The sequence below is a fragment of the Mustela erminea genome, chromosome 3 (assembly GCF_009829155.1).
Source record: "Mustela erminea isolate mMusErm1 chromosome 3, mMusErm1.Pri, whole genome shotgun sequence".
NCBI classification, from domain to species: Eukaryota; Metazoa; Chordata; class Mammalia; order Carnivora; family Mustelidae; genus Mustela; species Mustela erminea.
In genome coordinates this window covers 60,253,779-60,272,175 of record NC_045616.1, presented here as the reverse complement: position 1 = coordinate 60,272,175, position 18,397 = coordinate 60,253,779, and the positions used below count along the sequence as shown (strand labels likewise).

At 38.2% G+C, this 18,397-nt stretch overlaps 1 protein-coding gene across 1 annotated transcript in view; it reads left to right on the top strand.

The window, feature by feature from the left end:
* The window catches only part of JMY (junction mediating and regulatory protein, p53 cofactor), a 104,094-nt gene that overhangs the window by 24,241 nt on the left and 61,456 nt on the right, over positions 1-18,397 (top strand). Inside the window, exon 2 of the mRNA XM_032335881.1 lies at positions 12,137-12,310. Coding sequence (XP_032191772.1) covers positions 12,137-12,310 — 174 coding nt within the window. The remainder of the gene's footprint in view (positions 1-12,136; positions 12,311-18,397) is intronic.

Genomic DNA, 18,397 nt, shown 5'->3' with positions numbered 1-18,397 from the left:
GTGCTTAACCAACTGAGCCACCCAGGCTCCTCAGTGGCCATTGCCTTTCAACATCCACTTTCATGGAATGGCTTACATACTGGATATATCATCTCTGCTGGTGCTGGAGATAAGATCAGGCTGATTTTTGTTATTCTGTACCCGTCTTAATAAAGATCATCCTGTGATTGACTTCAGTCATAACTTTGTGGTTTTTTTCCCCTTAGAATAGTTAAAAACGCGCCCCCCCACTGGCCTCCATCCACTAAAAGTGCTTTAATAGAAAACTGAACCATGAGAAATGAGGGGTTTGGCTCAGTTTTAGTTTAAACATGGGCATACTTTAGAGATACTGTGGGTTCGGTTTCAGACCACCACAATAAAGCAGATGTCACAATAAAAGAAGTTAAATGAAATGAATATTTTGGTTTTCAAGTGCATATAAATGTTGTTTCCACTATGCTGTAGTCTGTTGAGTGTGTAATAGTGTTTTATCTAAAAACCAAAAACAGAAAACAATGTACATACCTTAATTTACAAATAACTTCAGGCCACTGGGCTGTGCAGTCAGTTAGTGCCTTACTGTTGGTTTCAGCTCAGGTCATGATCTCAGAGTTGTGACATCAACCCCCATGTCAGGCTTTGCACTCAGTGTGGAGTCTACTTAAGATTCTCTCTTGTTCTCCCTCTGCTCCCCCTCCCCCAATAAATAAATAAATCTTTAAAAAAAAATACCTTACTGCTGAAAAATGGTAATCTTCTGAGCTTTCTGTGAGTTGTAATCTTCTTGGAGATGAAGGGTCTTGCCTCAATGCTGATGGCTACAGACTGATCAAGGTAATGGTTGTTGAAGGTTGAGGTGGCTGTGGTAATTTTTTAAAATGAGACAACAGTGAAGTTTGCTGCATTGATTGACTCTTCCTTTTATGAACAATATCTCTATAGCATGTGATGCTGATTGACAGCATTTTACCCACAATAGAACTTCTAGCATAATTGGGAGTCTGTCCTTTCAGACCTTGCCCTACTTTATCAACTAAGTTTATGTGATATTATGAATCTTCTGTTGTCATTTCAGCAGTCATCACAGCATCTTCACCAAGAGTATATTTTGTCTCAAGAAACCACTTTATTTGCTCCACCACATCCGCAGTTCCTTCCTCCATTAAAGTCTTGAACCCTTCAAAATCATTCATGAAGGTTGGACTCAACTGCTTTGAAATTCCTGCTCCTGTTGATACTTTGACCTTTTCCATGAATCCTGAGTATTTTTAATGGTGTCTAGAATGGTGAATCCTTTCCAGAGGTTTTCAGTTAACTTTGTCCAGATCTATCAGAGGAATCACTATGGCAGATAAAACCTTACGAAATGTATTTCCTAAAGAATAAGACTTGAGAGTCAAAATTACTCCTTGATCCATGGGTTGCGGAATAGTTCTAGTGTTAGCAGGCCTGAAAACCACCCTCACTCTTCATCTCTGTGAGAGCTCTTGGGTAATTAGGCGTATTGTCAGTGTACAGTAAGATTTTGAAGGGAATTTTTTTTTCTGAGCAGTAGATACTTTAAGCAGTGAGGTTAAAATATTCAGTAAACCATATTGTGAATAGATGTGCGGTCATCCAGGCATTTGGCATTTGTAGAACATAGACAGAGTAGATTTAGCATAATTCTTAAGGGTCCTAGGATTTGGGGATTTGGGGATTTGGGGAATGGTAAATGAGCATTGGCTCCAGTTTAGAGTCACCAACTGCATTAGCCCCTAACAAGGGAGTTAGTCTCTATCCTTTGAAGCTTTGAAGCCTGGCCCTGAATTCTGTCTAGCTGTGAAAGTTGTAGACGCGTCTTCTTCCACTGTAATGATGTAAGACTGTTTCATTTGCATTGAAAATTTGGTATTTAATATAGCCACCTTCATGAATTGCTTGAGCTGGATCTTTCTTGGGTAACTGACTATAGTTTCTATATCAGCACTTTCTGCTTCACTTTGCACTTTTACCTTATGGAGACATCTTCTCCCCTTAAATCTCTTGAACCACCCTCTGCTAGCTTCAGACTTGTCTTCTGAAGCTTCTTCACCTCTTTGAGCCTTCATAGAATTGAAAAGAGTTAGGTCTTTCTCTGGATTTAGGCTGTGGCTTAAGGGAATATTGTGACTGGTTTGAACCACTCAGGCCACTAGAAGCTTTGTTTATCAACAATAAGGCTCTGTCACTTTCTTTATCATTTGTGTGTTCATTAGAGTAGCACTCTTAATTACCTTTATGAAGTCTTCCTTTGCATTTACAACTTGGCTACCTGATGCAAGAAGCCACTCTCAGCTTTTGATATGACTTCACCAAGCTTAATCATTTCTAGTGTTTGATTTAAAGTTCACTTTAACCTAAACACTTTGAGGCCATTGTAAGGTTATCAGTTAGGCTAATCTTCATGTTAATGTATTTCAGGGAGTAGGAAGGCCACAGAAGAGGCAGAGAGATGGGGGATTGGATAGTTGAGCCCTCAGAACATACAACATTGATCAGTTGAGCTCATTGTGTTATATGGGCAAGGTCCATGGTCCCCAAAATTATTAGAATAGCAACATCTGAGAGTACTGATCACAGATCACCTAACAAAGATACTAATGAAAAAGCTTGAAATACTGTGAAAACTACCAAAATGTGACACAGATAAGACGGAGCAAATGCTGTTGTAAGAATGGCACTGATAGACTTGCTTGACACAGACAGGATTGCCACGAACCTTCAGTTTGTTAAAAAGAGTATCTGAAGTGCAGTAAAGTGAAGCACAATAAAACGAGGTGTGCCTGTAGTGCTAATTGATCTAACAATAAATGTAGTGAGAGAGTGAGAGGGAAATATTGTTTCTGATTAAAGAAAAGTCACCTGCCATAATTTCTATAACTTTAGAGAGACTTTTGCCTCACTTCATTGTTAATAAGGGTATATTAAGGTGTTCCTAAAATAGAGTGTCTCAAACTTTGGCGTGTGTGCTTTTAAATGGCAATCTTACTAAAATTCAGATTCTGATTTTGTGCTTCTGGAGTGGGCCTTCAGGTTCCATATTTATAACAGGTTCCGAACATGATGTTGGTGTTGCTGGTCACAGACCATGTTTTGAGTAACCAGACACTAAATGACCATCTATTTGATTTGGTTATTTAGTTGAGTTGAACATAGCCAACTAAATTAAAGATGGCAGGTTGGCCACATACGTCGTCTTTTTTCCTTCTCCATAGGTATTTTCACTGCTTATGAGAATGTGCTGCATTTACAAACTCAGTGTGATGCCCTGTTCCCTAGCGTGTACCCTCCAGACTTAAGGGAACATGATAACTTAGCTACCCCTCATCCCACCCAGATTCCTTATCCAGGATGCTTCTATTCATGTGATTTCCCAAGTCTGGCTTACCCTCCTTCACCTATGCAGCACTTCTCATCCTTCAAAACCCAGTTCAAATCCTGGCTTTAGAACACCTTTTCCAGCTGCATTAGCCTACTCTGATCCACCTTTTCGGTAACATTTTACTTCTTTTATAATTAGTGTTTTATTTTTATGTCTGTTAGTTTGCTTCCCTAGTTAGATTTTAGAATTCTTAAGGATAAGAACATTGGACATTTTGTATCCCCTACATGACTCTCCTGTTGGGTATCTAAAAAGCAATTTGGATGGTGTCTCCGAGTCTGTTAATCTTTGCCACTAAAAACCTGTCTCTGTTCCTTTGTTTTTTGTCTCAGTTAATGCCAGAACCCTAGTAGTCATCCTTAATTCTCTCTGTCTTAAAATCTGGTCTTTCACTAAGTACCACTGATTTTTATCTCCAGAACATTTCTTGAATCTTTGTTCTGTCCCCCAGTATAAACTTCTACCAAGTTTCATAGACACACCTGGGAGCCTGTGAACTGATCTCTCTGCATGCACTCTGATACCCTTCCAAGCTTTTCTCATCACTGTAGTATATAATTCAGAGTCAGCAGGGTCTCTTAGTAAGTCTCTAGAATTGTCTTTCTGCCTGCTGCTCCCCATGCTTGTGCCCTGTCAAATAAATAAATAAATAAATAAATAAATAAATAAATAAATAAATAAATAAATTTTAAAAACCTAAACAAAAACCACTTGTTAACAAAGCCAAAAGATATTAATCTGATCACCCTATAAAATAATAAGGGCTTAGCAGAGACAATAATTGATATTAATTGGTTATTATGTTTTAATCTTTTTTTGTTTTTCTTTAAAAATAGGGATACAGGGATGCCTGGGTGGGCTCAGATGGTTAAGCATATGCCTTTGGCTCAGGGTCCTGGGATTGAGTCCTGCATGGGGCTTCTTGCTCAGCTGGCAGCCTGCTTCTCCCTCTGACTGCTTGCTCAGTGGGGAGCCTGCTTCTCCCTCTGCTTGCCACTCTTCCTGATTTCTAACAAATAAACCAAATCTTTAAAAAAAAAATGAAAATAAGCGCATGTACTGTGAAATACAATGTTGTCTTTAAGTCGGTTTGTATTATATAAAAATTAATTGACTTTGTTTTAGTTATTCATTCATTCATTCATTCATTCATTCAGTAGATTTCATATCTAGTGAGGAGCCTGGGGTGGGGCTTGAACTCAAGACCCTGAGATCAAGACCTGAACTGAGGTCAAGAGTCATATGCTTAACTGACTGAGCCACTCAGACACCCCGGTAGTTTTGGTTTTATATGAATTTTAGGTTTACAGAAAAACTGAGCGGAAAATACATAGAGTTCCCATTTATTCCCCTCCTGCCTACAGTCTCCCCTAATATTAAAGAGCATACTTTATATAAGTGATCATTCTTTGGGTTGTGCGATTCTCTGACGAAAGGAGAATGTCTGTATCCATCATTACAGTATCATACATAGCAGTAAACACTGCTCTAAAAATCTCGTGGTTCCCTTATTCATTCACTGGAGTGTGCCACATCTCTCTAGCCTCTGGCAACTAGTGATTTTTTTTTTTTCTGGCCTTTCTCTGTATTTTGTTTTTTCCAGAATGTTATGGAATTGGTTTCCTAAAATATGTAACCTTTTCAGATTGGCTGCTTTTCACTTTTGAATATGCATCTAAGGTCCCCCCTCCCCCGCCTTTTTTTGGTGGATTGACAGCTCTTTCTTTTTTTTAGTGCTGAATGAATATTCCATTGTGTGAATATACACAGTTTGTTTATTCATTTACTTATTGGAGGACATCTCTATTGCTTCTAAGTCTTGGCATTTATGAATAAAGCTCCTATAACTTTTATGTGCAAGTTTTGTTTGGATTAGATTTTCACTTCATTTAGGTAAATATCAAGGAACATGATTGCTGGATTTTATGGTGAGAATATTTAGTTTTGTAAGAAAGAGACACCATGCTAACACTAATCAAAAGAAAGTTGGAGTAGCTTGTATTAATTTGAGATAAAGCAGACTTTCGACCAAGAGAAATTATTAAGGGTAAAGAGGATAATTATATAATAGAAGGGTTAATTCTCTAAGAAGACCTAATAATCATTGATGTGCATGTGCCCAACAACAGATCATAAGAATACATTGCCACCAACAATAAATGGGAATTCTGGTTGTGCCATATCCTTGCCAGCATTTGGTATTGTCAGGTGTGTAATCGCATCTCATTGTTTCAATCTGCAGTCCCCAGATGATGGTGTGATGTTGATCATCTCCTCATATGCTTACTTGGTATCTGTATAGCTTATTTGGTGAGGTCTCTTCAGATCTTTTGCCCACTTTTAAATTGGGTTGTTTCCTTAACGTTGAGTTTTGGGAGTTTTTTGTATATTTTGCATAACAGCCCTTTGTCAGAAATGTATTTTCCAAGTGTTTTCTCTGTAATTTCTCTTTTTTCATTTTTTTTTTTAAGATTTTATTTTTTTGAGAAAGAGAGCTTAAGCAAGGGGGAGGGGCAGAGGGAGAAGCAGACTCCCCACTGAGCAGAGAGCCCAATGCCAGGCACTGTCCCAGGACCCTGGGATCATGACCTGAGCCAAAGGCAGACACTTAACTGACTGAGCCACCCAGGTGCTCCTTGAGTGTCTTCCGGTAAGTATTATAACAAAGTCCAGCTTACCAATGTTTTTCTTCATGGATTGTGTGTGGGGTGTTGTGTCTAAAACATCTATCAAACACATGGTCACTAAGATTTTCTCTTAGTTATTTTCTGGGAGTTTTATAGTTTTGTATTTTTACGTGTGGGTCCATGATCAGTTTTGAGTTAATCTTTTTGTAAGGTCTGGATTTCCCTCTCTCCATCCCTCCTTTCCTTCCTTCATATGGATGCCCATTTATTGAAAAGAGTATTCAGGGGCGCCTGGGTGGCTGAGTTGTGATTGGCTCAGGTCATGATCCCTGCATCCTGGGATCGAGCCCCACATCAGACTTCCTGCTCAGTCAGGGGCCTGCTTCTCCCTCTCCGACTCCCCCTGCTTCTGTGCCCTCTCTCACTGTCACTCTCTCTCTCTGTCAAGTAAATAAAATTAAATCTCAGAAAAAAAAAAAAGACTATTCGTTGAATTGCCTTTGCTCCTTTGTCAAAAGATCACTGGGCTGTATTTGTGTGGGTTTGTTTTGGACCCTGTTCTGTTGATCCGTTCTTTTATCAGTAACCCCTCTGTCTTGACTACTGTAGTAGTCAAGTTGGATAGTGTCAGTACTCTGACTTTGTTTTTCAATATTGTGTTGGCCATTCTGAGACTTTTACCTTTCCATGTAAACTTTAGAAGTGGTTTGTTGATGGCCTCAAAATAACTTGCTGATACTTTGATTGGCATTGTGTTGAGTCTATAGATTAAGATGGAAAGAACTGACATCTTGACAGTAGTTAAGTCTTCCAATCCATGTATATGGAATATTTCTCCATTTGTTTAGATCTTTGATGTCTTTCATCAGAGTTGTGTAGTTTTCTTCATTTAGATCTTGTGCATTGATTTATACCAAAGTATTTCAGTTTTTGTGTACTAACATAAGTTATTTTTGGAAGGCTTCTTTTTTTCTCTTTTCTTTTCTTTTGTCTGTTCCTTTGGATTTTTTTACAGAGTGATTGAAACAGTTGGAGTAATATCTACCATATCTGTTACTGAATTCTGTTTATTGTCCAGTTTTTGTCCTTTTTTTGTTTTCCACTCTTTTGGACTTCTGGTATTAACTTCTGGTATTATATTCTGTTAGTTTTTTTTTTTTTTTTTCTCAGTATATCCTCAATTAGCATGTCTGTGATACTTTTTAAAACTTTCTTTAGTGGTTACATTGAAGTTTGCAATAATAACGTTTGCAATACTAACCAAGCTTTCTTTCAAATATTGTTGTACTTTACATATAGTACAAGTACCTTATAACAAGGTATTTCCATTCTTTAGTCCTGTCCCTTTTGACCTGTTAATTATTTTATTAATCTGCAAGGTGTAATCACTGGATATATTGTGGCACCTATTTTGAGGAAACTATTATGTTAGATCTGTTAAGGATAGTAATAGGGAGGTGTGCCTGGTTGGCTCAATGGGTTAAGCCTCTGCCTTCAGCTCAGGTCATGATCTCAGGGTCTTGGGATCAAGCTCTCTGCTCAGCGGGGAGCCTGCTTCCCCAGTCTCTCTCTGCCTACTTGTGATCTCTGTCTGTCAAATCAATCAATCAATCAATCTTTTTTTTTTTAAAGAATAATAGGGAAAGGTGTTATTTAACTTTTATTAATTTCTTGTCTAATATTCTTCCTTTCTTTATCTAGATCCAAGTTTCTGACCTATATAAATTTCCTCCTTTCTGACAAATAATCTTTTAGTATTTCTTGCAAGATAGGTTTCCTCAGTTTATATTTGCTTGAGGATCTCTTATTTCTCATTCAGTTTTGAAGGTAATTTCACTGAATACAGAATTCTAAGTATATGGATTTTTAACTTTTTTTAAGGTTTACTTTTTCTTTCTTTCTTTCTTTTTTTTCTTTAACTAATCTCTACACAGTGTGAGACTTGAACTCACAACTCCAAGATCAAGAGTGGTATGCTCTTCTGATTCAGCCAGCCAGCCAGCCAACTCTTAATTATTTCGCTCTACTTCTCTTGTTTGCATAGTTTCTGAAGAGAATTCTGATAGAATTTTTCCTTACTCTTTTATAAGTAATTGTCCCTTGCTTCTTGGATATTTTGTTCTTTGAAATTTTTTTGTTTTTGTTTTTGCATTTCAGTTTTGGAAGTTTCTACTGACATTTCTTCAAGCCCATTTGTTAGTTTGTTTTGTTGTTGTTGTTGCGTCCAGTCTAAAAATAAGCCCATTGACGGCATTTTTGCATTTTAGCGATTTTGATTTATAGCATTTCCTTTTGATTCCTAGTATTTCCAACCCTCTGTTTATGTTATATACATAAGTTCTTGGATGTTGTCTGCTTTTTCCATTAGATTCCTTAGCATATATTTTTTAAAGATTTATTTATTTTATTTACTTCAGAGTGAGAGAGAGAGCACAAGAAGGGAGAGGGTCTGAGGGAGAAGCAGACTCCCTGCTGAGCAGGGAGCCCAGTGTGGGACTCCATCCCGGGACTCCAAGATCATGACCAGAGCCGAAGGCAGCCACTTAACCAACGGAGCCACCCAGGCACCCTCCTTAGCATATTTTTAAAAAGATTTGTTTGTGTATTTGAGAGAGAGTGTGTGACAGAGAGGGCACACGCAGGAGTGGGAAAAGGGCAGAGGGTGAGAACCTTCAAGCTGACTCCCCCATTGAGCAAGGAGCTTTATACTGCGACCCATGAGACCCTGACCTGAGCCAAAACCCAAGTTGGCTGCTCAACCTACTGAGGCACCAAGGCACTCCATGATTACTTAGCATTTTAATCATAGTTTAAATTCCTAGTCTGATAATTCCGTATCCTTGCTATACCTGAGTATGGTTCTCATGCTTGCTCTGTCTCTTCAGACTACGCTTTTAATATGCCCTGTAATTTTTTTTTTTTTTTTTGAAAGCTGGACATGATGGTACTAGGCAAAAGGAGCTGAGATAAATATGCCTTTAGAGTGAGATTTTGTTTATCCACCTAGAAAAGGCTCGACTGTGTTATTCTAGGCAGTTGCTGTAGGTGTCAGAGGCTAAGATTTACTCTGGTGTCTTCAGTTTTGTCTCCTGTGGTGTTTTGGGTTTCCCTAGTTACTACTTAAAATCTTTTAAAAAATGAAGTTTTTTTCAGTTTCATAAGAGCTCTACTGATGCAACAGTAAGGAATTAGGGGAATAGGAAGTGCTAATCATAGATGATTGCTTTTTAATCTTTTAACCTTTTACTGTGTCTGTGCCCCGGACTATTGTAGACACTATATTTTTTGTTCTAGAATGTCCTTTAGGGGTGCCTGGGTGGTTCTCTCGGTTAATCATCTGACTTTGGCTCAGGTCATCTTGGAGCCCTGGGATCAAGGCACCCCCATATCCCCCTCACCCACTGCCCTCATCCAGTGGGGATTTGGCTTGTCCCTTTAGTACCCACGCCCACCTCCCCTATGCTCACTCATTTGCTCGCTTTCAAATAAATAAAATCTTTAAAATGCTATTTATTCTTTGAGATTTTGTTTATTCTTCATGAGCAAATTGTGTCCATTAGCATTTAAAATAATTGCTTTAAAATCTGTGCTAAATTGAGAGGCACCTGGGTGGTTTTAGCCAGTTGAGCATCTGCCTTCAGCTCAGGTTATGATCTCAGGGTTCTGGGATTGAGCCCTGCATTGGGCTCCCTGCTCAGAGGACAGCCTGATTCTCTCTCTCCCTCTGTTCCTACCCCTGCTTGTGTGCTCACTTTCTCTTTCTCAAATAAATAAAATCTTAAAAAAGAAAAAATTAAAATCTGTGCTACATCAAAAGTATTTCATCTTAAAGTTGCCTACATTTGATTCCCTTTTGAACATTGTTTTGCTTTCCTATTTCTTTACAGGTCTGTGAAATTTGGATTATATTCTGGACACTATAAGTGGTACCTAACAGAGCCTGTCTGTGTTATGTTCCTCCAGAGATTGTTGATTTTTTTTTTTTAAGATTTTTTTTTTTTTTTTTAATTTGACAGCACAAGTAGGTGGAGCAGCAGGCAGAGGGAGAGAGGGAGAAGCAGTCTCCCTGCTGAGCAGGGAACCTGATGTGGGGCTCTATCTCAGGACCCTGGGATCATGCCCTGAGCCAAAGGCAGACGCTTAACCAACTGAGCCTCCTAGGTGCCCCTTGAGGAGAGTAGAGTGTATATACCAGTCCGAGATTTCCTCCTTTGGCTTTCTCCTTTTCTGCACTTCTCCCCTTTTCTATATGCTGTGGTTGTCTTAACTCTGTCCTCTGATTCTTCAAGCACCAAGACTGTAGTTCTCTGTTTAGCCAAACTTCTCTCCTCTGGCAGCCACTGGGGCCTCCCTGCAGGCCAAGTGCTGTAAATAAAAAGTTTAGGGTCTTCTGTCTTCTAAGTATTGATGTTCTCTCCAGTTTTTAGTTACTTGTGGTCACTTTACAGTGTATTCGGGTAGTAGTGTTGTAATATTTTGCCCAGGATTTATAGTTCCATCAGTGGGAGAAATGATCTAAGAGGAACTATTCAGCTGATACTGGATAGTGGAAGTTCTCCATGGTAGCAGTGGAAGTTGGAATTACAGTAGCCTTAAAATAACTAGTATTTATATAGTACTTCCTTGTCATAAAAAGAGCTTAAGGTAGATTATCTGATCCATCATGATTGTTAATAATATAGTAGGCAAAAGACCAATGCGTATGTGCTACTACATTTAGTGCTAAGAATCTGGGCAGGAAGTGAATTTGGATTCTAAATTGAATTTAAGATGTGTATTCGGATATGGTAACTAAAGCAAAAAGTTGGGGAGGAAGGTAGTAGTGAAAACTTTAGATATGGAATGAAAAGCAGAATTTTGTGCCTTTGAGATGAGACTGTCAGCAGGTAAATGGGCACCAAGAATAAATACATAAACTGTCTTGTCTACATGTTTCTTTAAATTTTAGTGTAAGCTTCCTTGGATCCTTGGAAAAGGATTGCCTACTCTCTCTACCTTTTTTTTTTTTTTTTAAGATTTTATTTATTTATTTGACAGACAGAGATAACAAGTAGGCACAGAGGCAGGCAGAGAAAGAAGGGAGGAAGCAGGCTCCCTGCTGAGCAGAGAGCCCATGTGGGATTCGATCCCAGGACCTTGAGATCATGCCCTGAGCCAAAGGCAGAGGCTTTAACCCACTGAGCCACCCAGGTGCCCCTAAATTTTAGTGTAAGCTTCCTTGGATCCTTGGGAAAAGATTGCCTACTCTCTCTTTTTATAAATTAGGTCACACAGTGTCAACATCTGCTTGTTTCACTGTATTATTTTTATTCTTCACTTTTTTAAAGCTTTAAAAAATAATTTTCATATCATCACAGTTTGTAGTTTTTAAAAACTTAGTTTCTGTTTATTTACTATACTGTAAGCTTCATGAAGAGAGATACCATGTTTTTGTATGCCCAGCTCTTGGCCCAGTGCCTGACACATGTTAGATGTCCATATTTGTTGAGGAATGAATGAAAACAAGTACACGCATGTGTGCACATGTGTGTGCAAACACACACACAGAGTACCAAGGAGTACAAGTAAGAGTTACAAAAATCTGTTATAGTCAGTCTAAAACTCTTTAGTACAGTTGAGGTTTTTATTAACCTAGATTTGAGGGATGTCATAGGCGTGAGTTGAAAGTTAATGTAGGACAGTTCCAAATTGGGAGGAGGAGTGGAGTGGCAAGAAGATTTGGGAAAATTAGTAGAATAATACTGGTAAGAGTTGATAACTACTTTGTATATTAGCAATGAAAAAGTTTTTTTATAAATACAGAAAGGCTATAGGATATGTGGAAATATATTTTTAAAGACTTAAGTCTAGGCGGTTAGATAGTATGGAGACCCAGAAAATACACAGAACAGGATATTTGAACAGAGTATCATATCTGATGAGAGCAGTTTGAAAAGGATGATTCAGGCAGTCTTGAGTAGTAAGATGTCTCCACATGGAGACGAGTGATGAAAAGCATTCAGTGCTTTTCATTTCTTCTGTGTTTCAGTATTCCAACATCCCAAAATAAAGGAGGGAGTTAAAAAGAAGTATTTATAGGCTATTATAATCAGATTCTTTATAATAAAACCTTCTCGTTCCACAGCTCTTGGATAAGCACAAGAATACAGAAAGCATGGTGGAGCTTCTGGACTTGTATCAGATGGAGGATGAAGCCTATAGCAGCCTTGCAGAAGCCACAACTGAATTATATCAGTATTTACTACAGCCATTCCGAGACATGAGAGAGCTTGCCATGCTACGGAGACAACAGATCAAGGTATCTTTTTTTTTTTTTTTAGACCTACATGATTCCCTGCCTGTTTCATAGTTCTCAGACTGGCTGGCCATAGAGGAGCTTTTTAAAAATGCAGATGGCTGATCCTTTGTCCCCAAAGATTCTATTTTGGTCGATTCAAATTATATAGAACCTGCGCCCCTCATTTTAGAGTATCTCAATGGTGATTCTGTTGAGTAACCAGGAATGAGAAGAGCCTAGAAAGTGAAGTTGTGGATGTATTGAGAAATCCCCATCTTCCCCCTTTATCCTGTACTTTTCTTCTCTGTTCCTCCCATACAGTGTTTTGGGGACGGTGTGGCCTTATATTTCTTTACCAGAAGTTTTGGGAACATTTCTTCTGGGAAGGCCTTATTTTGAAAGTTACAATAAAGGGATGCCTAGGTGGCTCAGTCAGTTAAACATCTGACTTTGGCTCAGGTCATGATCCCCGGGTCCTGGGATTGAGCCCCACATTGGGCTCCCTACCCAGCAGAAAGCCTGCTTCTCTCTCTTCCTCTGCTTGACACTCCCCCTTCTTGTGTTCTCTGTGTCAAATAAATAAATAAAATCTTAAAGAAAAAAATCTTTAAAAATATCTTAAAGAAAAAAAAGTTATAAGAATTTAATGTCAGAGTTTCCAAAAATGTTTTTATAAGTTTTATTTATTTTAAAGTGGGCAAAGGAAGAGGGAGACAGAATCTTAAGCATACCCTGTGCTAAGGGTGGAGCCTGACGGAAGGCTCCATCCCAGGACTCTGAGATCATGAGCCAAAACCAAGACTGGGCTGCTAAACCTACTTAGCTACCAGGGCAACCCATTAGATACTTAAGAGGCACCTGGATGGCTCAATTGTTAAGCGTCTTTCTTCAGCCCAGGTCGGTCCTGGGATCAAGCCCCACATCAGGCTCCCTACTCTTGCGAGGCCTGCTTTTCCTTCTCCCACTGCCCCTGCTTGTGTTCCCTCTCTTGGTGTCTCTCTCTGTCAAATAATGCTTGTGTTCCCTCTCTTGGTGTCTCTCTCTGTAAAATAAATAAAATCTTTTTAAAAAAATAATCTATGAGATTTAGTTTTCATGGGTAAAGTGTGCTTTACATTTTTGAGGCAGGTGTTCTGATGTTTTTCTTTGCATGGTGTTCTTTTAGCTTCTCTTTTTTTTAATCTATGTTTTTGTTGAAATTACAGAGATACAGCCTTAGCTGTGTAAAGTTTTATCCTGAACCTTTGGCAAGATACCAAGGGATGAAGCTTAAGCTGTATTTATAGAGAAATTTTTAGTTATTAGAGAAGAAAGTTCTAAAATCAGTCATCCAAACTTTCACCCTAAGAAGCTAGAAAAAGAGAGCAAGTTAAACCCAAAAAACTAAGAGTGGGGTCCGTGAAAAAAAGAAATGATAGATTGAAGAAAAGATCACTGAAACCAAAACCTGGTTGTCTGGGGCGGGGGGCAGGGAACTCTATATTTTATAAACCTAGCTGAATTTTTTTTTTTTTTAAAGCCCCACATTATCTGTTAGGACTGAAAGTACAGATATAATTACAGATTCTATAAATGTTAAAGTTAATAAAGAAATATGAACAGATTGGTACCAATACATGGTCTGATTTAGATGAAATGGATACATTTCTTAGAAAAAATGAAAGTTATCAAAATAATTTCAAGGAGAAATAGAAGAATATAGGGAGCACTGTATTAACAGAGTTGAGTTCATAATTCAGAACATTCCTATAAAGAAATCGACAAGTCCAGAACACATTGGAGAATTTATGAAACATGTAAAGAAGAAATAATGCAAAATCTGCACAAACTCAGAAAACAAGGGAGGGAATACTTCCCAACTAATTTTTTAGGCCAGCATTACCCTGATACCAAAATCAAATGATGTTACAGAAAAAAGAGAACTAGAGATAGATGACCCTCATGAATATAGATGCAGTAATTCTTAACATGATCTTAAAAAATAGGGTCTAATAGGGACATCTGGGTACTCAGTCATTGAGCATGTGCCTTCAGTTTAGGTCATGATCCCAGGGTCCTGAGGATCGAGCCCTGTGTAGGGCTCCCTGCTTAGCAGGGAGTTTGCTTCTCCTTGCTCTGCTCCTCCCTACCTCACTCTCTCTGAAATAAATAAATCTTTTAAAAAATAAGATCTAGTAATCTATAAAAATAATACAGTATATATGAATAGGGTTTATCTCAAATGCAAGGTTGTTTTAACATTCAGAAATAAACCAGTATAATTTACCATATTAGACTAAAGGGAAAAAACCAGTATATTTCTATGGGTGCAGAAAAGCAATTAACAAAATTCAGTATCCATTCATGGTAAAAACCCAGCACACTAGGAAGAAAAGGGATTTCCTTGACCTGACAGGGTGTGTATGAAAAGCCTACCTAACATCATATATGATGGTGAATGACTAAATTCTTAGACCTGTGATTGGGAACAAGGCAAGATTGTTTACTCTCACCACTTTAATTCAGTATTTTTCTGGAGTTCATAGCCAGAAAAAGTAAAAGGCATATAAATTAGAAGAACAAAATAAAGCTATCTGTACTTACAGATAATGTAATCATGTATATAAAATGTACGAAGGGTTTTTTTTTTTTAAGATTCCATTTATGGGGTGCTTGGGTGGCTCAGTCAGTTAAACGTCTACTTTTGGCTCAGGTCATAATCCTATGGTCCCAGAATCAAGCCACACATCAAGCTCCCTGCTCAGCTGAGAGCCTGCTTCTCCCTCTCCCTCTACCCCTGCCCACCACCCCACCCCATGCTTGTGCTCTCTTTCTTGCTTTATCTCAAATAAATAAATAAATAAAATCTTCCCCCAAAAAAAAATTCCATTTCTCTGTTTGACAGGGAAAGAGAGAGAGAGAACACAAGCATGGGGAGCCACTCAGCTGTCCCTCTCCTAAGGGACCTTTAACCAAAAAACCTGTTGAAATAATATGTAAATTTAGTTACAAGGTTAATGTTAAAAATTCAATTGCATTTTCTAATCTTTTAGAAATGAAAATTACAGAGGTGCCTGGGTGGCTCAGTGGGTTAAAGCCTCTACCTTCTGCTCAGGTCAGGATCCCAGGGTCCTGGGATCGAGCCCCGCATTGGGCTCTCTGCTCGGCAGGGAGCCTGCTTCATCCTCTCTCTCTGCCTGCCTCTCTGCTTACTTGTGATCTTTGTCAAATAAATAAAAGTCTTTAGAAAAGAAAATTACAGAAACTTTAAAATACCATTATAAGCATCTCTGGACATGAACTCTTCAGGAATGTATTTTACAAAATATATGAAAGTTCTGTCTTCTGAAAATTGTAAAGCTTTGCTGAGGGACACTAAGTGTACCGTAAGAAATGGGAAGATCATGTTAATAGTTTGGAAGACTCAGTAATGTTTAGATGTCAGTTTTCAGTTGATCTAGATTCAAATTAAAATTCTAGTAAGTTTCTCCCCCCAGAAACTGACAAACGAATTACAAATTTTTATGGAAAGGCAGAGTATGGCTTTAACAATTTTGAAAAAGATAAAATTGGAGGGCTTATTACCTGACTTGAAAACTTTTGGAAAACTAGTCAAATCCAGAAACAGATACATGGTTATATAGTAAGTTCTTCATGAAGGTGACAGAGCAGTTAAGTGGGGGAAGGAATAATCTTTCCACGAAATGGTACCAGAACAACTGCATACCCACATTTAAAAAAATTGATCTCAGTTCTTATACCATATGGAAAAATTAACTTCAAATCCATTTTAGACCTAAACAGACTCTCATGTTCTCAAATGTGTTTAAGAGGGGTGCCTGGGTGGCTCGGTAAGTGTCAACTCTTTATTTTGACTCAGGTCATGATCTCAAGGTCATGAGGTCAAGCCCTGTTTTGGCTCAGTGCTAGATGTAGAGCCTGTTTAAGATCTTTACCTCTCTTCCTCTCCCTGCCACCACTCCCCTACTTCTCTCTTTAAAAAAAAAAAAAAAAAAATTTAATGTAAGAAAATGTAGAAAGTTTTGACAATTTTGGGAAAGAAAAGGTAAAGACTTTTTAGGATGCAGAAAAGTTAAGCCATAAACTTTATTTTTTTAAAAAATTTTTTAGAAGATTTTATTTATTTATTTGATACAGAGAGAGAGAGAGAGAGCACAAGCAGGGGGAGCAGCAGGCAGAGGGGGAGAGAGAGAAGCAGGCTCCTGGCTGAGCATGACCTGAGCCGAAGGCATCCGCCTAACTAACTGAGCTACCCAGACGTTCCCATGAACCATAAACTTAAAAAAATTTGTTGATAAATTGGACTTCACCAAAGTTAAACACTTACTTTTGAAAGATCGTTAAGAAAAAGAAGGCAAGCTCACAGAATGGGAGAAAATACTTGTAATACATCTGAAAAAGAAATTATACAGCTCAATGACAACCAAAAAATTTTAAAATTGGCTAAATTCTTAAAAGACCTTAAAGAAATGGCTAATGAGCACATGCAGAGAAGCTTAAAATTGTCATCTTGGAAATTCAGATTAAAACCATAATAAGACACACACCCATTAGAGTGAGTATCATTTAAAATTCTGGCACTAGGATGCCTGGGTGGCTCAGTTGCTAAGGCATCTGCCTTTGGCTCAGGGTGTGATCCTGTGGTCCTGGGATCCCGCCCCACATCAGGTTCTCTGCTTAGTGAGGAATCTGCTTCTCCCCACCCCCCATCTAGTCTCTCTGTTTGTCAAATGAATAAATAAAATCTTAAAAAATAAAGCTGTGGCATTCCCAAGGGCTGTTGAGGTTATAGAGTAACTATAATTCTCAAATATTCCTAGCATATTTTGTAGTGGTGTAACCCATTTTGGTAAACAGTTTGGCTGTTACTTGAGGAGTTAGATATAGACATACTTCAGTACTCAGCTATTCAAATCCTGGTTATAAAAGAGAAATGAGGGGCGCCTGGGTGGCTCAGTGGATTAAGCCACTGCCTTCGGCTCAGGTCATGATCTCAATGTCCTGGGATCGAGTCCCGCATCGGGCTCTCTGCTCAGCAGGGAGCCTCCTTCCCCCTCTGTCTCTGCCTGCCTCTCTGCCTACTTGTGATCTCTCTCTGTCAAATAAAATAAATAAAATCTTTAAAATAAAAAACAAAAAGAGAGAAATGAAAACATCTGCTCGTACGACAGGTACAGGAATACTCATGCCACTTTTCTTCACAGTAGCGCCTAACTGGAATAGCCCAAATAACTATCAGTGGGTGAATGGATAGGCAAAATGGGGTATTTCCATGTTACAGAATAGTCACTATGCAAAGGAATTTACCTTTGATAGTCACAACAACATGGATAAATCTGAAATCTTGCTAAGTCAAAGAAACCAAGTACAAAAGCATATATTCATGTGTGAAGGGATGGATGGCATGAGGAATCTTTTTGGAGGTGATAGAAATGTTTTATGTCTTGATTGTAGTGGTTGTTGCTTGGGTGTATACAGCTATTAAAACTCATCAAAAATTGACTTTAAATGGATTAATTTTTATGTAAATTAAACTTTTATTAATAGTTTACAAAAAGTATGCTGAACAAAAGGCAACAGACACAGTGTAAACTATATGAATCCATTAATGTGAAATTTTGGAGTTGATGGTTTTGATCTATATTGACAAAGCTTAGCACTTCTTGCCTCGGGTTGGCCAATGGAGATTGAGAGGGAACAGGTGTAACAGAATCCTTTGGGTGATGGATACACTCTAAATTTTGGTTGTAGTGGTTTTTACATAGATATGTAAACTTGTCAGAATTCATCAAAATTTACACTTATGTCAGGAATATTCTGCTGTATGTAAATTATAACTTAAGGTAATTTTTAAAAATGTATTATGTAAAAGTTGATGTAGAGGCACACAAACTGGAGTGATCAACACTGCCTAAGGATAGATGGAAAAATAGGGAAATCAATTATCTTATATTGAAAGAATCAATACCAATTCAATAGAAAGTGGGTACATATGTCTGCACTGGAGATTGGAATAGACAGTACCCCAGATACAGATACAATCCGGAATGGTACTGTGAATAGGCATGTGCTTGTGCTTTTCGTCAAAATATTGAATAAATTATAAAA